The following is a 17,694-nucleotide window of genomic DNA, read 5'->3' as shown; positions in this document are numbered from 1 at the left end:
TGGTGGTTATTGACGCTGAGCTCTTTTCTCTGATATTCGAATTTTTTCTTGGCGAAATGTTTCACGAGCAATTGGATCAGAAATAGAATTTAAATCAAGCAATAAAATTTTATTTTCTTCTTTAAATTCCTTTAAGTCCAAAGCTCTACTTTTCATTAGTCTTCCCTTCTCCCTTTCTGCAGTTGCATTCGCCAATAATTCCACAAGCTTTTCATTATTAGCATGTAAGCATTTCAGAGCGGATGAAAAAGATTCGTCAAGTTTTTTCTTCAATTTTGCTTTTTTGACACCAAGAGGTCGATCCGATGATGTATAATCTCCTGCAATATCCTCATTTAAATGGATTGAAAAAGATGATAAGTTTGGAGATGGTACCATAGGTGAGTCAGGAGTAGGATTGTCCGACTCTGAGGACACATAAGAAGAGCTTTGATTTTGAACTATTTTTTTTAGAGCTACAATCTTTAAATTTCTCAGCATCTTTCATCATGTTCCAAACATGGTCAAATTTGAATCCTCTTTTGTAGCTTGGATCTTGTATTAGTAAAGTTTTCGCTTGATTGAGCTGCATAATTAGAAAAATATTAAGAAAAATTCTAATATTTATGTACAAAGTAATTACCAAAAAAATACTCACCAGATCTTGCTCTGAAGCACCACTAGGATGTAAGTTTTCAACTTGTCGATAACAACCATTCAATTTTCTTATAGCCTTCTCAATAACTTGCAATCGACATTGCAAAGATCGTGGGTTGCGGGACTCCCAACACTCATTCTTTGCAAGTTCATATGCTTCTGCCACCCGACTCCAAAAACGTTGACTAGATTGTTGTTTACCTACAATGGGATCTTGTGAAACATCTAGATAAACTCCGCATAATAGCACATCTTCATTGGTAGAATATCCTGCAGATCTTGAAGTCATCGTTTACAAAGTGATTAAATATTGAAGGATATGGCTAACTTATGGTAAGTTGTAGATGTTGGCATTCCAATATATATAAGTGAGATGGAATCTCAAATAATAATTACACCAATAGTATTCTGATAGATCTTATCAAAAAATCGACCGTTGGATGGATTTCATTTCGATCTCGACCTTCAGATAGTATGCAACCCTATCCCCACGTTTTTCAATGAAGTCAGATGGAATCTCATATAATAATTACACCAATAGTATTCTGATAGATCTTATCAAAAAATCGACCGTTGGATGGATTTCATTTCGATCTCGACCTTCAGATAGTATGCAACCCTATCCCCACGTTTTTCAATGAAGTCAGATGGAATCTCATATAATAATTACACCAACAGTATTCTGATAGATCTTATCAAAAAATCGACCGTTGGATGGATTTCATCTCGATCTCGACCTTCAGATAGTATGCATCCCTATCCCCACATTTTTCAATGAAGTCAGATGGAATCTCATATAATAATTACACCAACAGTATTCTGATAGATCTTATCAAAAAATCGACCGTTGGATGGATTTCATCTCGATCTCGACCTTCAGATAGTATGCATCCCTATCCCCACATTTTTCAATGAAGTCAGATGGAATCTCATATAATAATTACACCAACAGTATTCTGATAGATCTTATCAAAAAATTGACCGTTGGATGGATTTCACTTTGATCTCGACCTTCAGATAGTATGCATCCCTACCCCCACTTTTTTCCTATTAAATCATGTTTTCTTTAAAGATATAAACATAACTCATATTTTTCAGTTCATCTTAAATTCGAGTCAAGAAAATTCTACAGATCGTTACTCAAAATGGATTTCTATGTTGGAGATACATCACATAATGATGCTGAAAATTCATCATCGTCTTCTTCAGATATTGATGATTATATTTCAGATGATAATGAGTTTGTAGTGGAAACACAAGCAGTTCATCAAGCATTAGCTCGAAATAAGATGGTTTTGCAGCAAATACAAGATCAACATCGAGTTTCTAGAGGTGGCTCTGTTCTAGGTCATGTAGTAATCAATCGAGATCGTGAAGCGGCTGATCGTAATTTATTTCTGGATTATTTTTCAGATAATCCACGTTTCAATGATGTAATGTTTCGTCGACGATATAGAATGTCTCGAAATTTATTTCTTTGTATTGTCGATGCAATAAAAGCGCATGATACGTACTTTGAACAACAAAGAGATGCAGTAGGTAAAATTGGATTATCTACTCTTCAAAAAATCACAGCTGTGTTTCGAATGTTAGCGTATGGTTTGCCGGCGGACGCTACAGACGAATATGTGAAAATTGGGGAGTCCACTGCAATTGAAAGTCTAAAGAGATTTTGTCGAGCCACCGTTGAGGTATTTGGTGAGCAGTATTTGAGATCACCAACTGGCGAGGATGTTGCAAGGCTTCTTTATATTGGTGAGCAACGTGGCTTTCCTGGCATGTTAAGTAGTCTCGATTGCATGCATTGGAAATGGAAAAATTGTCCTACTGCATGGGCTGGCCAATATACAAGTCGTAGTGGATCGCCAACAATTATTTTAGAAGCTGTAGCTGATTATGACCTTTGGATATGGCATGCATATTTTGGAATGCCTGGCTCTAATAACGATATTAATGTTTTGGAGTCATCGCATTTATTTTCCGACCTTGCTAAAGGTATTGCTCCTCCCGCTCATTATATTATTCAAGGAAACGTATACAATATGGGTTATTATTTAGCTGATGGTATATATCCGAAATGGTCAACTATTGTGCAAACTATTCGTGAACCACAAACAAGGAAGAAGAAGTATTTTGCAATGAAACAAGAATCATGTCGAAAAGATGTTGAACGTGCTTTCGGAGTGTTACAGTCACGTTTTGCAATAGTTGCAGGGCCATCACGTTTTTGGAAAAAAGAAGTGTTGCATGATATTTTAACTACATGTATTATCATGCATAATATGATAATCGAGGATGAACGTGACCTTAGTGCACCTATTGAAGATGGTAGAGAATTTTCAGCTCCAACTGTTGAAATGGTTGTCGATGAAACTACTCGATTTGAACAATTTTTAGCTCGACACAAAAAAATTAAGGATAAAGATGCTCATTTTGCACTTCGTAATGCATTAATAGAGCATTTGTGGGAGCAATATACAAATTCAAATGATCATATCAATTAGCTTGTAATTTTTTATTAATAATTTAATATGTATGATTTTATTTTATTTTTAATTTGCTAATTAATATTTAATTAATGTATGTTTAGAATTAATGTTTAAGTAATGTTTTTTTATAATTATTATTTAATTAATAATTTTTATAATTAATATGTTTTTTTTATTTATTTATAAAATAATTAAATATTTGAATATTGGATGGAAATATAAAATATATAAATATTTAGAGTGAATATATAAAATTATATGAATTTTTTAAGTGAAATATATAAATAAAATTAAAGTAAAATAAATAATATAATATTAAAGAGAGTGAAGAATATAAATAAAATATTCTTTTTGGTGTTAAAATTGGTGCAAAAGGTTGGAGATAATATTGCACCATTTTGGTGCTTTGCACCAAAATGGTGTAAAAAATGGTGCATAGGATTGGAGATGGCCTAAAAAATTTTACAGCCCTTCCAAGTCAAATTTTCATGCATATTTTTTTATTTAAATTTGGGCTCAATTTCACATCAGTGCTGGATAAAAAAATTCAAATATTTATATTAATTTATATTTTAAATTTTAAATAATAAAAATAAAAATTTTTTAATTTGTTAATTAAAATGATTAAATAAAATTTGAAAAAGTTAATAATATATTATAATATTTTTCTAAAGGCTGTTATTAATAAAATATCTAGTTATTTAATTTAAAATTTATATGGTAAGTAAATATATTTTATATTATAATATAATAATAATAAATATATAATATAAAATATATTATATATAATAAAAATTTATTATTGATAAATTTCTACTACATAAATATTTTACATAAATACTACATATTAAAGTATTTTATTAAATATTTATACTAATTATTAAAGCTCTACTTTATATTAATAATATTAAATAAAATTAAGTATTATATACTTGTGAGGGTATAAAGCTTATTTTATTTTATATTTTATTTTTAATTAATTTTATTTATATTATATAAAAAGGATAATATTTAGATTGTCGATTATGCTGCTAAGTTATTTGTTTGTTTATTTATTATGTTTTAAATTTAAAAATAAATAATGATTTTATTATTTAAATATTTTAAATAAATAAATAATTTCAAATACTACCTAAAATAATTCTAGATATTTATCATCTAAAATTAATACACCTTTAAATTTTTATTTCTAAGCTTAATTAATTTTATTGGTCATTAGATAGAATAATTTTGTAATATCCTAATTTTTTTATTTATTTATCTTATAATATTATCAATATAACAATTTGATATTTTAAATTTAAATTTATTATGAAAACTTTTGAAAATTTTTTAAATTTTTAATTTTTAGGATTTTATATTTTATTCTATACAATTTTAAAAATTTATTTTAAATTATTTTAAAATTACGTGGCAAGTTTTAAAATTTTTTTTGTGTGTTTTATAATTTCTTTGAACTTTCATGAATTTATAATATTTTTGAAATTTATTTACAGTTATAAAATAGAGAAAAAAGTCCAAAAATAAAGTTATAAAATATTCAAAAAAATAAATAAATTAGACCGGTCGAATCAAAATAATTGGATTGATTTGATCGAATTAAATTGATCAGATCAAATCTATTGAATCGAACCGAGCTTACATTCTTTTTCCTTTCCTGCAGGACGTCCTCCTCCCTCCCATTTCTTTTTTTTTTTCTTTTTTCTTTTATTTTCCCTCTCATCGGTTTTCTCTCGATTTCTCCCACCTCCGACCACCATTTCCAGCAAAGTTGAACTCTTTTGATTCTTCTCCTCACGGGTTTTCACATAGATACTAATCTTGCCTGCCTTCATCGCTCGATTTGCACAAATCGAGCATTCAAAATTTATGACCATTTTACTTTTTTCTTGAGATTTCTCTCAAACTAGATATGCTATTAACAATCTAAAATTACTAGCATGTCATACTCGTTGAGAGCTTCGTTTGGATACCAATTTCATAATTTATTGACACTGAAAAATTTTGGAGACCCATAAGCTTGACCGAGTTTTGGAGCCCTTAGAGTCATGTTTTTTTTATGAAATAAAAGTTTATTCTTATCCGTGGTGTTATGGGCTTCGTGTAGGTATCTTCGTATTGGATAAATTCTACTAGTGCCCAAGACTACAATTTTAGTCCAAACGCACCAGAACTTACCTAAAAAAAATCAATATTATAGTCCTTTATACCATTTTCAGATGTTTCAAATATGTTCCAAGTATCAAAATTGGCTTTAGTAAGTCCGAACTCAAAATTATCATTTTACTATAATGTTAATATTTAGGTTGATACATTATTAAATATCTTAAATTGAGTATATTTGAGTAAAATCAATTGTTATAATAAGGTATCATTATTGAGAACTCTATATAATGTTGATAGAATTTTCGTACAGCTTTTAGTATTTTATTGGACTGTAGAGATGTTAAGGCATGTGAGCAAAAATTTATAAGATGTAGTAATTGGGCAGTTTTGGTAAGTACCGGATGAGTAATATATTTTTTTGTTGCAGGCCTGAACCCATTGTACTTATAGAGATAGATGAATTGTATTTGTTTGTAGGGAGGTTAGGTCCTAGGTATAGGGGAAACTCTATTAAAATTTTATTGTAAGCTTAGAATGTCTTTGTCACTTTATTTCTTTGCTTGTGGTCTGTCTTTGATAATCTTATGATGAATTTATATAGATAATCTAAATCAACCATCTTCTTTCGACCGTTAGATGACGAGCCACCCCATTTTGTGAGTTGGATTTTAATTATCTTTATAAATTCAATAATATTTATATTTATCTAACATGCTCATATATCATTTATATTATGTACCTAGTTGATATGTTAGGAGCATTCTCTACTCTTTGCATTATTATTTTGTATTGTGCTCCCTTGGGGATAAGTTAGAGCTTTTATATATGTATACATAGATAGATTGATGTGGACTCTTGGGATAGGTACGACGCATTATCTTACTGACTCTCGAGGATATGGATAGCCGAGGTAGGTATGATGCTATATTTCACTGACTCTCGCCATTGCAGTGTAGGTACGGTACTATATTTTGCTGACTCTTGCAGAATGGTTTAAGTGAATGTATTGTATTGAGAGAGGCAAGATATAAGGTCGACTCCAAATATTTATTTTTTTGGATAAGTACGTGAGTAGCTCCAATTTATCTTCTTATGCCAAGATTGTGTGATTAATTAATTGATTGATGCATTTCTATCCGTAGGATTTCATTAGTATTAAATAATTATAGAATTTATTATTATAATTATAGAATTTATTATTATAATTATTGTCCATACTCATTGAGTAGAATGCTCACTCCAGTTCAAATTTTTTTTTTCAAATGACAAATATATTTTTTTGATAGTTGACTTGCAAATTATTTCTCGCAGGATTATCCACATTTTTATTATATTTTGATATTTGAAATTTTAACTCTAAAACTTTGTAATGACTATTGAGGGTATCCTTTAGATTGTAGGAATCTTTATTCAACTAATATATTTTTGTGATATTGGATTTCTTTTGGAGAGTTGAGCTCCCTATAGTGTTACTATTATTATTTTGATTATTTGAGAATACTGTGAGCTGAGCTCCCTAAGTTGTTGGATTTTATTCATATGCAGGTCGAGTCAGTTTTCTCCCCGTTGGTATGTCCAATTTATGGCGAAACTCTATTCGTTTAATTTTTGATTTTGGACTTTTCTTTTGGACCAAAATTTGAATTTGATGTGATTTGAGACTTACTACGGGGTTTGGGGTCTTATGCCTGTTCAAGTCCTAGTACCAGTCTGGCCCATGAGGTTAGGTCATGACAAAGTTGGTATCAGAGCTTAAGCTTTAGATCAATGGGAATGACTTTTATAATTAGTCATTGCGGAATATAGGATTCTTGCTTGTCCTTGGTTATTTTACTTATCTATAGTTTCAACGTGGTGCATTCTTTGTTTTATTTGGTCTAATTTATATATCTATATATATATATATATAATATATTTTTTATTTTCTTTCTTTTGGAGTTCACATATCATGCTATAGTTGCACTAGTGGATAGGGTTCAGGGCGTAGTAGTTCTAGCTCTACAGATCATCTTTTGCACTGTAATACCCGGCTAGATCAGGCATCGGAATTCTTACCGTCCGGTGGAATTCGAGGATGTCGGAGTTTTCTAGAAGGGTAAGAGAATAGGTTTCTAAAATGTTTTTAAGTATTTTAAAGATTTTTCATGAGATAGGATGAGTTTTGAAGAGAAAAGACTATGGGGAATTTTGCCAAGTTCGACCGCCGAAGGTAAAGTTCGGCAGCCGAAAGTGCTCTAGATTCGGCTTCCGAAGTTCAGGTTCGGCCGCCGAACGTTGCATGGTTTTGCATGCAGGTTTGGCTGCCGAAGGTGAGTCGGTCAGCCCTCTATATCAGCGCCTCCAGTCGGTGAAATGGATAGTTTCACTTTCCTTTCACTTCCTGAGGTGAGGCCACGTCCTCCATGAGTCATCTTCATGGTTTTGTCAAAGCTTGCTTAGTTTTAAAGAGTTTTTATGTGGTTTTGAAGGTTTTAAGTTCAAAAGCTAAGGTTTGGTGGTTTGGCAATTTTGAAGGGGAGTTGCTCTAGATTTCTGAGTTCAGATCGTTCAGCTTCTTGTTATCAAGAGGTAAGTGAAGATTCTGAGCTTCTTTTGAGGGTTTATAGAGGTTTTATGGAAGTTATGGGTAGAGATGCATGTTTAAGGGTAAAAGTATGTTTTTGGTGTTTCGATGATGAAAGCCTGTTTATGTGTTCTGTTTGCTGTTTTTGTTGGGGTTGTAAGTTAGTTTTGGACCCCTTTGTGCATATACTTGAGTATATGTAAGTTAAGGAGTTGTGTTATGCATGTTTTGGGTGTGGGAATGGATTGAGGAGCTAGGTTATGCACGAAGCTGAGTTCTGGATGAACTTAGGTTCGGCTGCCGAAGGTGCATTCGGCCGCCGAACCCCTTGAGAGGTGGCTTTGGTTGCCACAGCTCACCCCCGAGAGTTTTGAGGTTCGGCTCTGGAAGGGGGATTCGGCCGCCGAAGGTGCCGCCGAAGGTTAGAGACTTTCGTCTCTGGAGTGTCTTTCAGCCCCCGAACCTTGCCTCCGAAAGGGTTCGGCAGCCGAAAGTAGAGCTTCGGCCGCCGAAGGTGCTTGAGTTTCGGCTCTGGAGAGGACATTCGGCCGCCGAACCCGCCGCCGAAAGTGTTCTGTCCAGCCTTCTTTTGCATGCTTTATGTGATTGTTCTAGGAGCTTTTTGAGGGGTTTTGGAAAGTTGTTTAAGAGTTGTTTATGAGTTGTTCAGAGTATGTTTGACACCTCATTCGAGTCCATTTGTGTAGGATTGGACCCGAGAGATCAAGGAGGTCACCAGTATTAGGTGTTGCAGGGTCAATTCAGTTTTCTGCTAGAGGAGCAGAGGTGAGTAGAACTAAACTTAATCTTTTATACTGAGAAAATGGAATGCTTTAGCATAGTTCATGCATCATGGATGCCATGTTATGTACTAGGGTGATTGCATTAGAATCACGAATATGGTGCATTGCATTATTTTCTGTTAGTGGGGATTGGACCAAGGCGACATCAATAGCCCACGATCTGTCATGGTAGTGAAAATCCTGTGTGAGTTCCTTCGGGAATCGGGTGCCGACAGAGGGAGTTTTGAGGTCATGTCTAATCCGAGAGGTGAAATGTTTGTGTTGTGACGCATTTCATGAAAGTGTGTAATTAATGAACTATTTTCAGTGTTTCTACTCACTGGGCTTTAGAAGCTCATCCCTTTCCCGTAATCCCAGTTTTTGCAGGTTCAGAGTTAGCTGGGAAGTCAGAAGCAGCAGAGTGTTGACTAAAGGATTGCTTGTGTAATAGAATAGTATGGACATGATGTAAATTAAAGAGACATATGTAAAGGCATGTAATAGCTAGTAAGTCAGTGTGTTATGGTTTAGAATGTGCTTTGCCTAGTGTTTGCTTAATCCCTGGTGTATGCATGTATCGTGTTTTATGTTTCTTGATGAGAAATGAGTCAAACCAGGCTTAATAGATGTTGTGTTTCGAAAACTCCAGTGAAAATATAACTGTGAGGGAAGACAGGGTTTGATTCCCTTGACCCAAGACCAGGCTGTGAGGGAAGACAGGGTTTGATTCCCTTGACCCAAGATCAGACCGTAAGGGAAGACCGGGTTTGATTCCCGTGACTCTACGGACAGAGTTACTGGTGTAAGCCCTGGGGGCTATTTCAGATTGGTATATCTGATTGTTTTTAAGGTTAAGTCTGGTAGTTTTACAGAAAAAGATTGAAAAGCTAGTAGTCGAGTCGGATCATGTATGGGATGTTTGGAGTTCAGGTTAGGCTTGCTACGAGTTCTGGCGACCTTAAGCCGATCTGGATCCTAGTGCCGAGCAGTTTGGGCCGTTATAGAGAGATACCGGTTTCCGAGCTGTTACAGATGGTATCAGAGCATAGGGCCTCCTAAGTACGGTGTGTGAGCATTTTTGTTCAAGGATTAGAGATCCCACATCGGAAAGAGGTTGGTTTAAAGTCATAGAAAGGCAAGCACAATAAGTAAAATCATGTCCATAAGGATAGGATGAAGAGTTTTGTTTTGCATGATGATGTGAAATGCCATGAATTCATGCATGTGCATTACTGTTATGCTATGTATGCATGTATGTGTTGTAAGTTCATGTGTCTTTCATATGAACTATATGTGTGCTAATGTTTGTTTGTTTGTGTTTTGTGCTTCAGAAGAGCTAAGATGAGTGGTGTTAGTCCACAGATTGACTCAGATCCGTCTGAAGGGTCTTTTGATGAAAGTGGAGAAGGAATGGATCTAGGAAGAGTATCTGGAGATAGGAGAAAAGTAGAGTTAGATGTGCAGAAAAGGGAGGTAGGTCTGCAGGTGAATATGGACGAAGAGTTTTTAGAAGATGCTCAGACCAAGGATTCCAGGATTTCTGGTTTAGGAGAGAATGATCCGTCCATTTGGAGTACAGCTACCTCGAAAGGAGTGAAGTGGGGAAGAACCAGTAAGACAAAAGTTAGAGGCCTTAAAGGGTCAAGGAAAAGGGAGTTCTGGAATAGGGTAAAACCTAGTCTGGATTGTGGTGCTGGTTCGAGTTCTGGTGTAGGCAGATCAAAATGTTTGAGGTGTGGAAGGCTGCATAAGGGAGTCTGTCTTGCAGGGACAACAGCATGTTTCAAGTGTGGTCAGGAGGGGCACATGGTTCGTGAGTGTCCTACTGCACCTTGGATGGCTCAGTCCCAGCAGACTTTTGCAGGCAGAGCGGCTCAGGTCAGTAGACAAGAAAGAGAGGTAGACACATCTGACACAGAGGTGCCAGGTATGCTCATGTTTTTGAGTGTTCTGATGTGTATGTTTTGTGGACCCTAGTAGGATGTCAACTTTATCGCAAACGGAAAAGGTAAATAGATAGAGATTCAGAGAAAGAGATTCAGAAAAGAATTTGTAGCTAAGGATTAGTGAATCAAAGAAAAGGTAAAGAGAGAGTTGCTATGAGATATTATGGCCTTGCGTTTGATAATTCCAGGTATAGTGAGATTGATTTTCTCATCTCATAGTATAGAGAGAAAGTAAAAGAGAATAAGAAGAGTAAGTGAGATAGCTCAGAGTAAGAGGAAGAGAAGAAGTACGAGTAAGTTCAGAAAGAGGTTAGAGCCAGGCTGGGAATAGGTGGTAGTTGAGGCAGAGGAAAGGGTTAGCTTTTCTCCAGTAGATTCCCGAGGCAAGTTCCATTAGCTTTAGCTCGGATCTTCACCCTGACTCAGCAGGAAGCTAACACATCAAACACGGTGACGTTAGATACGTTCACTTGGAAGTATTTGGATGTGTATGCTATTTGTTTTGGACCCTAGTGTTTCGCTTTCCTTATCGTTTGTGAGCCGTTGATAGAGTGGGTTTGATGACTTCCGGGTTTAGAGTGTTTTTCCTTGGGTCAGTGGACCTAAGTGTGATCCATCTGAGGCAGAGTCAGTCAATCAGTTTAGTTCAGAGTTTGTGGTGAGTAGATGCAATCCAGCTGACCTTATGGTTCTAGAGTTGACTGGTGATATCAATCTAGGGCGGATTGGCGAGTTACTCACAGTACTACCTGTGTCTGCAGAGACAAGGTAGGAGAGTACAGAGTTCAGAGGCTAGGATGGATCAGAGTTAGTCCTTTAGGGGGACAGTATAGGGGTGCCTAGAAGTTAATGTCAGCCCGTTAGGCTCATCGTTTACTCAGGAAAAGGTTGTCAGAGGGTTCTAGCTCTTGTGAGCAAGTTTAGTAGTCCGGTCAGGGAATCAGCCTCAGTGCCCGTTGCTAGTGAGTACTAGATGTTTTCCAGGCGAGCTGTCAGGGTTACCATCTGTCAGGGAGTCAGAGTTTGGACTAGGAGTGGTATCTGGACGCAGAACCATTTCTTTCCTTCCCCTACAAGATGGCACCTGCAGAGAGAGAGAGAGAGAGTTAAGAGTAGTAAAAAGGTTGAGTAGATAAGGGTTTTATCCGACGTAACACCTCACCCTGGAATGTTCCAGAGTTGTTGTGGGAACCGAAGGATGAATTCTTAAGATTTTGTAGTAACTTTAAGCGGTTACCAGGTATTCCTAGTTAGGATTAATCTAGTAGACCAGATAGTAAGAGCTGATTGTGTTTTTCCTAGATAGATCAAGGATTTGAATATCACCTGTTGAGAGTTAGAAAGTGAAAGTTAGAAGAGAGATCAGTGGAGAAAAGATGAAGAGAAAAATGATAAGGATCAGAGTGCGCAGCGGAAGCTGTGGAGTTCAGGAGTAGGTTGAGGTCTTGATTGCTTATTTGTTTGTTTTTAACATTCGAGGATAAATGTTTTTAAAAGGGGAAAGATTGTAATACCCGGCTAGATCAGACATCGGAATTCTTACCGTCCAGTGGAATTCGAGGATGTCGGAGTTTTCTAGAAGGGTAAGAGAATAGGTTTCTAAAATGTTTTTAAGTATTTTAAAGATTTTTCATGAGATAGGATGAGTTTTGAAGAGAAAAGACTATGGGGACTTTTGCCATGTTCAGCCGCCGAAGGTAAAGTTCGGCCGCTGAAAGTGCTCTAGATTCGGCTTCCGAAGTTCAGGTTCGGCCGCCGAACGTTGCATGGTTTTGCATGCAGGTTTGGCTGCCGAAGGTGAGTCAGTCAGCCCTCTATATCAGCGCCTCCAGTCGGTGAAATGGATAGTTTCACTTTCCTTTCACTTCCTGAGGTGAGGCCACGTCCTCCATGAGTCATCTTCATGGTTTTGTCAAAGCTTGCTTAGTTTTAAAGAGTTTTTATGTGGTTTTGAAGGTTTTAAGTTCAAAAGCTAAGGTTTGGTGGTTTGGCAATTTTGAAGGGGAGTTGCTCTAGATTTCTGAGTTCAGATCGTTCAGCTTCTTGTTATCAAGAGGTAAGTGAAGATTCTGAGCTTCTTTTGAGGGTTTATAGAGGTTTTATGGAAGTTATGGGTAGAGATGCATGTTTAAGGGTAAAAGTATGTTTTTGGTGTTTTGATGATGAAAGCCTGTTTATGTGTTCTGTTTGCTGTTTTTGTTGGGGTTGTAAGTTAGTTTTGGACCCCTTTGTGCATATACTTGAGTATATGTAAGTTAAGGAGTTGTGTTATGCATGTTTTGGGTGTGGGAATGGATTAAGGAGCTAGGTTATGCACGAAGCTGAGTTCTGGATGAACTCAGGTTCGGCAGCCGAAGGTGCATTCGGCCGCCGAACCCCTTGAGAGGTGGCTTTGGTTGCCACAGCTCACCCCCGAGAGTTTTGAGGTTCGGCTCTGGAAGGGGGATTCGGCCGCCGAAGGTGCCGCCGAAGGTTAGAGACTTTCGTCTCTGGAGTGTCTTTCAGCCCCCGAACCTTGCCTCCGAAAGGGTTCGGCTGCCGAAAGTAGAGCTTCGGCCGCCGAAGGTTCTTGAGTTTCGGCTCTGGAGAGGACATTCGGCCGCCGAACCTGCCGCCGAAAGTGTTCTGTCCAGCCTTCTTTTGCATGCTTTATGTGATTGTTCTAGGAGCTTTTTGAGGGGTTTTGGAAAGTTGTTTAAGAGTTGTTTATGAGTTGTTCAGAGTATGTTTGACACCTCATTCGAGTCCATTTGTGTAGGATTGGACCCGAGAGATCGAGGAGGTCACCAGTATTAGGTGTTGCAGGGTCAGTTCAGTTTTCTGCTAGAGGAGCAGAGGTGAGTAGAACTAAACTTAATCTTTTATACTGAGAAAATGGAATGCTTTAGCATAGTTCATGCATCATGGATGCCATGTTATGTACTAGGGTGATTGCATTAGAATCACGAATATGGTGCATTGCATTATTTTCTGTTAGTGGGGATTGGACCAAGGCGACATCAATAGCCCACGATCTGTCATGGTAGTGAAAATCCTGTGTGAGTTCCTTCGGGAATCGGGTGCCGACAGAGGGAGTTTTGAGGTCATGTCTAATCCGAGAGGTGAAATGTTTGTGTTGTGACGCATTTCATGAAAGTGTGTAATTAATGAACTGTTTTCAGTGTTTCTACTCACTGGGCTTTAGAAGCTCATCCCTTTCCCGTAATCCCAGTTTTTGCAGGTTCAGAGTTAGCTGGGAAGTCAGAAGCAGCAGAGTGTTGACTAAAGGATTGCTTGTGTAATAGAATAGTATGGACATGATGTAAATTAAAGAGACATATTAAAAGGCATGTAATAGCTAGTAAGTCAGTGTGTTATGGTTTAGAATGTGCTTTGCCTAGTGTTTGCTTAATCCCTGGTGTATGCATGTATCGTGTTTTATGTTTCTTGATGAGAAATGAGTCAAACCAGGCTTAATAGATGTTGTGTTTCGAAAACTCCAGTGAAAATATAACTGTGAGGGAAGACAGGGTTTGATTCCCTTGACCCAAGACCAGGCTGTGAAGGAAGACAGGGTTTGATTCCCTTGATCCAAGATCAGACCGTAAGGGAAGACCAGGTTTGATTCCCGTGACTCTACGGACAGAGTTACTGGTGTAAGCCCTGGGGGCTATTTCAGATTGGTATATCTGATTGTTTTTAAGGTTAAGTCTGGTAGTTTTACAGAAAAAGATTGAAAAGCTAGTAGTCGAGTCGGATCATGTATGGGATGTTTGGAGTTCAGGTTAGACTTGCTACGGGTTCTGGCAGCCTTAAGCCGATCTGGATCCTATCGCCGAGCAGTTTGGACCGTTACAGAGAGGTACCGGTTTCCGAGCTGTTACATGCACCTTGCTCTCAATGTAGTAGGACTCATCATTGGTCGTGTCCAATAAATACAGGGAGTTGTTTTAGATGTGGACAAATGGGACATTTTGCCAGAGATTGCCCTATGTTTAATGAGCAACATATTAGGTTACATGGTTTAGTTAGTAATGCAAGGGTATGTGTGCCTGATGTAGATGACTTAAGAGATGAGATCATGTAGGAAGCACACTACACTCTTTATACTATTCACCTTGGATCCATAAAAATGTATCATGATGTAAAAGGCAGATATAAAATGGCATGAAAAGAGACATTACAAACTTCGTGCCCAAATGCTTAACATGTTAGAAAGTGAAGTTTGAACACTAAAGGTCTTCACGGACACTACAAGAGATACCTATTTCAAAATGGAAATGTAAAATGATCACTATAGACTTTGTGTCTAGTTTGTCCTGTACTACTAGAGGATATGACTCTATATGAGTAATTGTAGATCGCTTGACTAAGTCAGCTCACTTTTTACTTATGAAAATGACCTATTCAATTCCTCACTATACTAAGTTGTATGTTTGGGAGATAATTAGATTGCATGGAATTCCAACTTCTATAATATCAGATAGGGGACTGCAGTTCACTTTCGATTTCAGAAGAAGCTACATGAGGTACTTGACCCTCGGTTGAATTTTAGTATAGCCTTCCACCCATAGACTGATGGACAATCTGAGAGAACAATTCAAATATTAGAAGATTTGCTTCGATGTTCAATTACTATTGGTGGAGTTTACTTACAATAACAGTTATCATTCTATTATTAGTACGGCACCTTATGAGACTTTATATGGAAGAAAATATAGAATCCTTTTATGTTGGACAGAGATTAGTGAAACTAAAGTTCATAATGTTGACTTGGTTCAATATATATTAAAAAATATACCTTTGATTAGAGAAAGATTAAAAATAACTTTTAGTCGATAAAAAAGTTATGTAGACCTCAAGAGGCTGAAGGTCTCGCTTATAAAGGAAGTGATGAGGTTTGGAAAGAAAGGTAAGTTAGCACCTGGATATGTGGGAACTTTGAAATCATAGACAGAGTTAGGGCAGTTACCTATCGATTGGAGTTACTATAAGAGTTTTCACATATCCATCCTGTGTTTCACATATTGATGCTGAGGAAGTACGTATCTAAACCATCGCACTTGTTACAACCTGACTCGATAGAAATCAGTGAGAACTATATGAGGAGCATACTATAGCCATAGTTGATCAACATATAAGTCAACTTCAGTCAAAGCAGATATCAATGTTCAAGATCTTATGGAGAAATTAATTTGTCGAAGAGTGGACATGGGAGTCAAAGAGAGATATGTGGAACAAGTATCCTCACTTGTTTTGACTTGTGATCTTAGCATGTTTTGTAACTAGTCCACTTTATATCTCCTTATTTTAAATTCGAGTACAAATTTCCTTAAGGAGGGAAGAATGTAACGTCCCAAACTTTTTTTATTTATTTATCTTATTATTATCAATATAACAATTTGGTATTTTAAATTTGAACTTATTATGAAACTTCTTGGAAATTTTCTAACTTTTTAATTTTTGAGATTTTATATTTTATTGTATATAATTTTGAGAATTTATTTTAAATTATTTAAAGACCACGTAGTAAGTTTTATTTTTCTTATATGTTTTATAATTTTTTTGGACTTCTACGAAGTTTACAAATTTTTTTAAACTCATTTACAGTTGCAGAGCAAAAAGGTTAAAAATAAAGTTACAAAAAATTCAAAAAAAAAAAATCAGATCGGTCGAATCAAACTGATTAGATCGGACTGATCAAATCAAATCAATCAAATAGATCCATAGATCCATTGAATCGAACCAGGCTCACCTCCTTTTCACCTCTCCTGTGCGACGTCCTCCCCCACCTCATTTCTTCTTTCTTTTTTTTCTTTTCTTTTTCTTTCCTTTTCCATCTCATTGGTTTTCTCTTGACTTTTCCGACCCCCGGCCACCATTTTCGGCAAAGTTGGACTCTTTTGATTCTTCTCCTCACTGAGCTTCATATAGATACTAATCTTGTCTATCTTCATCGCTCGATTTGTACAAATTGAGCATTCAAAGTTTATGACCCTTTTACTTTTCTCTTGAGATTTCACCCAAACTAGATATGCTATTAAAAATTTAAAGTTACCAGCATGTCATACTCGTCAAGAGCTTCGCGTGGATACTAATTTCATAATTTTTCAACATCGAAAAATTTTAGAGACCTATAAGTTTAGCAGTGAGTTTTCGAGCCCTTAGAGTCATGTTTTTTTATGAAACAAAAATATATTCTTATCAATGGTGTTATGGGCTTCATGTAGGTATCTTAATTTTAAATAAATTCTACTAGGCTTGGGACTGCAATTTTGGTCTGGATGCGCAGGCTCCAGAACTGACCTCCAAAAGAAGTCCATATTATAGTTTCTCCACCATTTTCAAATGTTAGACGACAAGTCACCCCATTTTGTAAGTTGGATATTAATTATCTTTGTAAATTTAATAATATTTATATTTATCTAATATGCTCATACATCACTTATATTATTTATGTACCTAGTTGATATGTTAGGAGCATCCTCTACTCTTTTCATTATTTATTTTGTGTTGCGCTGCTTTGGGGATAAGTTGGAGTTTTTATATACAACGCATTATCTTGCAGACTCTCAAGGATATCGATAGGCAGGATAGGGACGACGCTATATTTTGCTTATGCTTGCCACTGCAGGATAGGTACGGCGCTATATTTCGCTAACTTTTACAAAATGGTTCAAGTGAACGTATTCGATTGAGAGAGCCGATATATAAGGTCGGTTCCCAATATTTATTTTTTTGGATAAGTGTGTGAGTGGCTCTAATTTATCTTTTTATGTAAATATTGTGTGATTAATTGATTGATAAATTTTCATTAGTAGGATTGCATTAGTATTAGACAATTATAGAATTTATGATTACAATTAATGTCCATACTCATTTAGTAGAATGCTCACTCATATTCAAAAAAAATTTTCAGATGATAAGTGTATTTTTTTTATATTAATCTGTAAATTCTTTCTTGCAAGATTATTTACATTTTTATTATATTTTGATATTTAAAATTTTAACTATAGAATTTCACAGTGACTATCGAGGGTATTCTAGGTTATAGAAATCTTTATTTCAACTTATATATCTCTCTGATATTGGATTTTTTTTTTAGAGTTGAACTCTTACCATTATTATTTTTATTATTTGAGAATATTGTGGATTACGAAATGAGCTCACCTCCCTAAATTGTTAGATTTTAT

General features: G+C 35.9%; 2 protein-coding genes across 2 annotated transcripts; one reads left to right on the top strand and one right to left on the bottom strand.

Annotated features, from left to right (window-relative positions):
• Positions 1 to 385: 385 nt before the first annotated feature.
• LOC122721506 (glutathione S-transferase T3-like) lies at positions 386 to 1,131 on the bottom strand. The gene is made up of 2 exons (XM_043949352.1): positions 638 to 1,131; positions 386 to 565 (listed from the first exon to the last, which is right to left on the bottom strand). Exons 1-2 carry the CDS (start codon positions 923 to 925, stop codon positions 386 to 388), a joined length of 468 nt encoding a protein of 155 aa, XP_043805287.1. The 5' UTR covers positions 926 to 1,131.
• Positions 1,132 to 1,781: 650 nt separating this feature from the next.
• On the top strand, positions 1,782 to 3,140 carry LOC110608167 (protein ALP1-like). The gene has a single exon (XM_043949351.1). The coding sequence runs from the start codon at positions 1,782 to 1,784 to the stop codon at positions 3,138 to 3,140; it is 1,359 nt and encodes a 452-aa protein (XP_043805286.1).
• The last annotated feature ends 14,554 nt before the right edge of the window (positions 3,141 to 17,694 follow it).

Source organism: Manihot esculenta, chromosome 13 (assembly GCF_001659605.2).
Source record: "Manihot esculenta cultivar AM560-2 chromosome 13, M.esculenta_v8, whole genome shotgun sequence".
NCBI lineage: Eukaryota > Viridiplantae > Streptophyta > Magnoliopsida > Malpighiales > Euphorbiaceae > Manihot > Manihot esculenta.
Note: the sequence above shows the minus strand (reverse complement) of the source record. Positions and strands in the feature narration are given on the sequence as shown.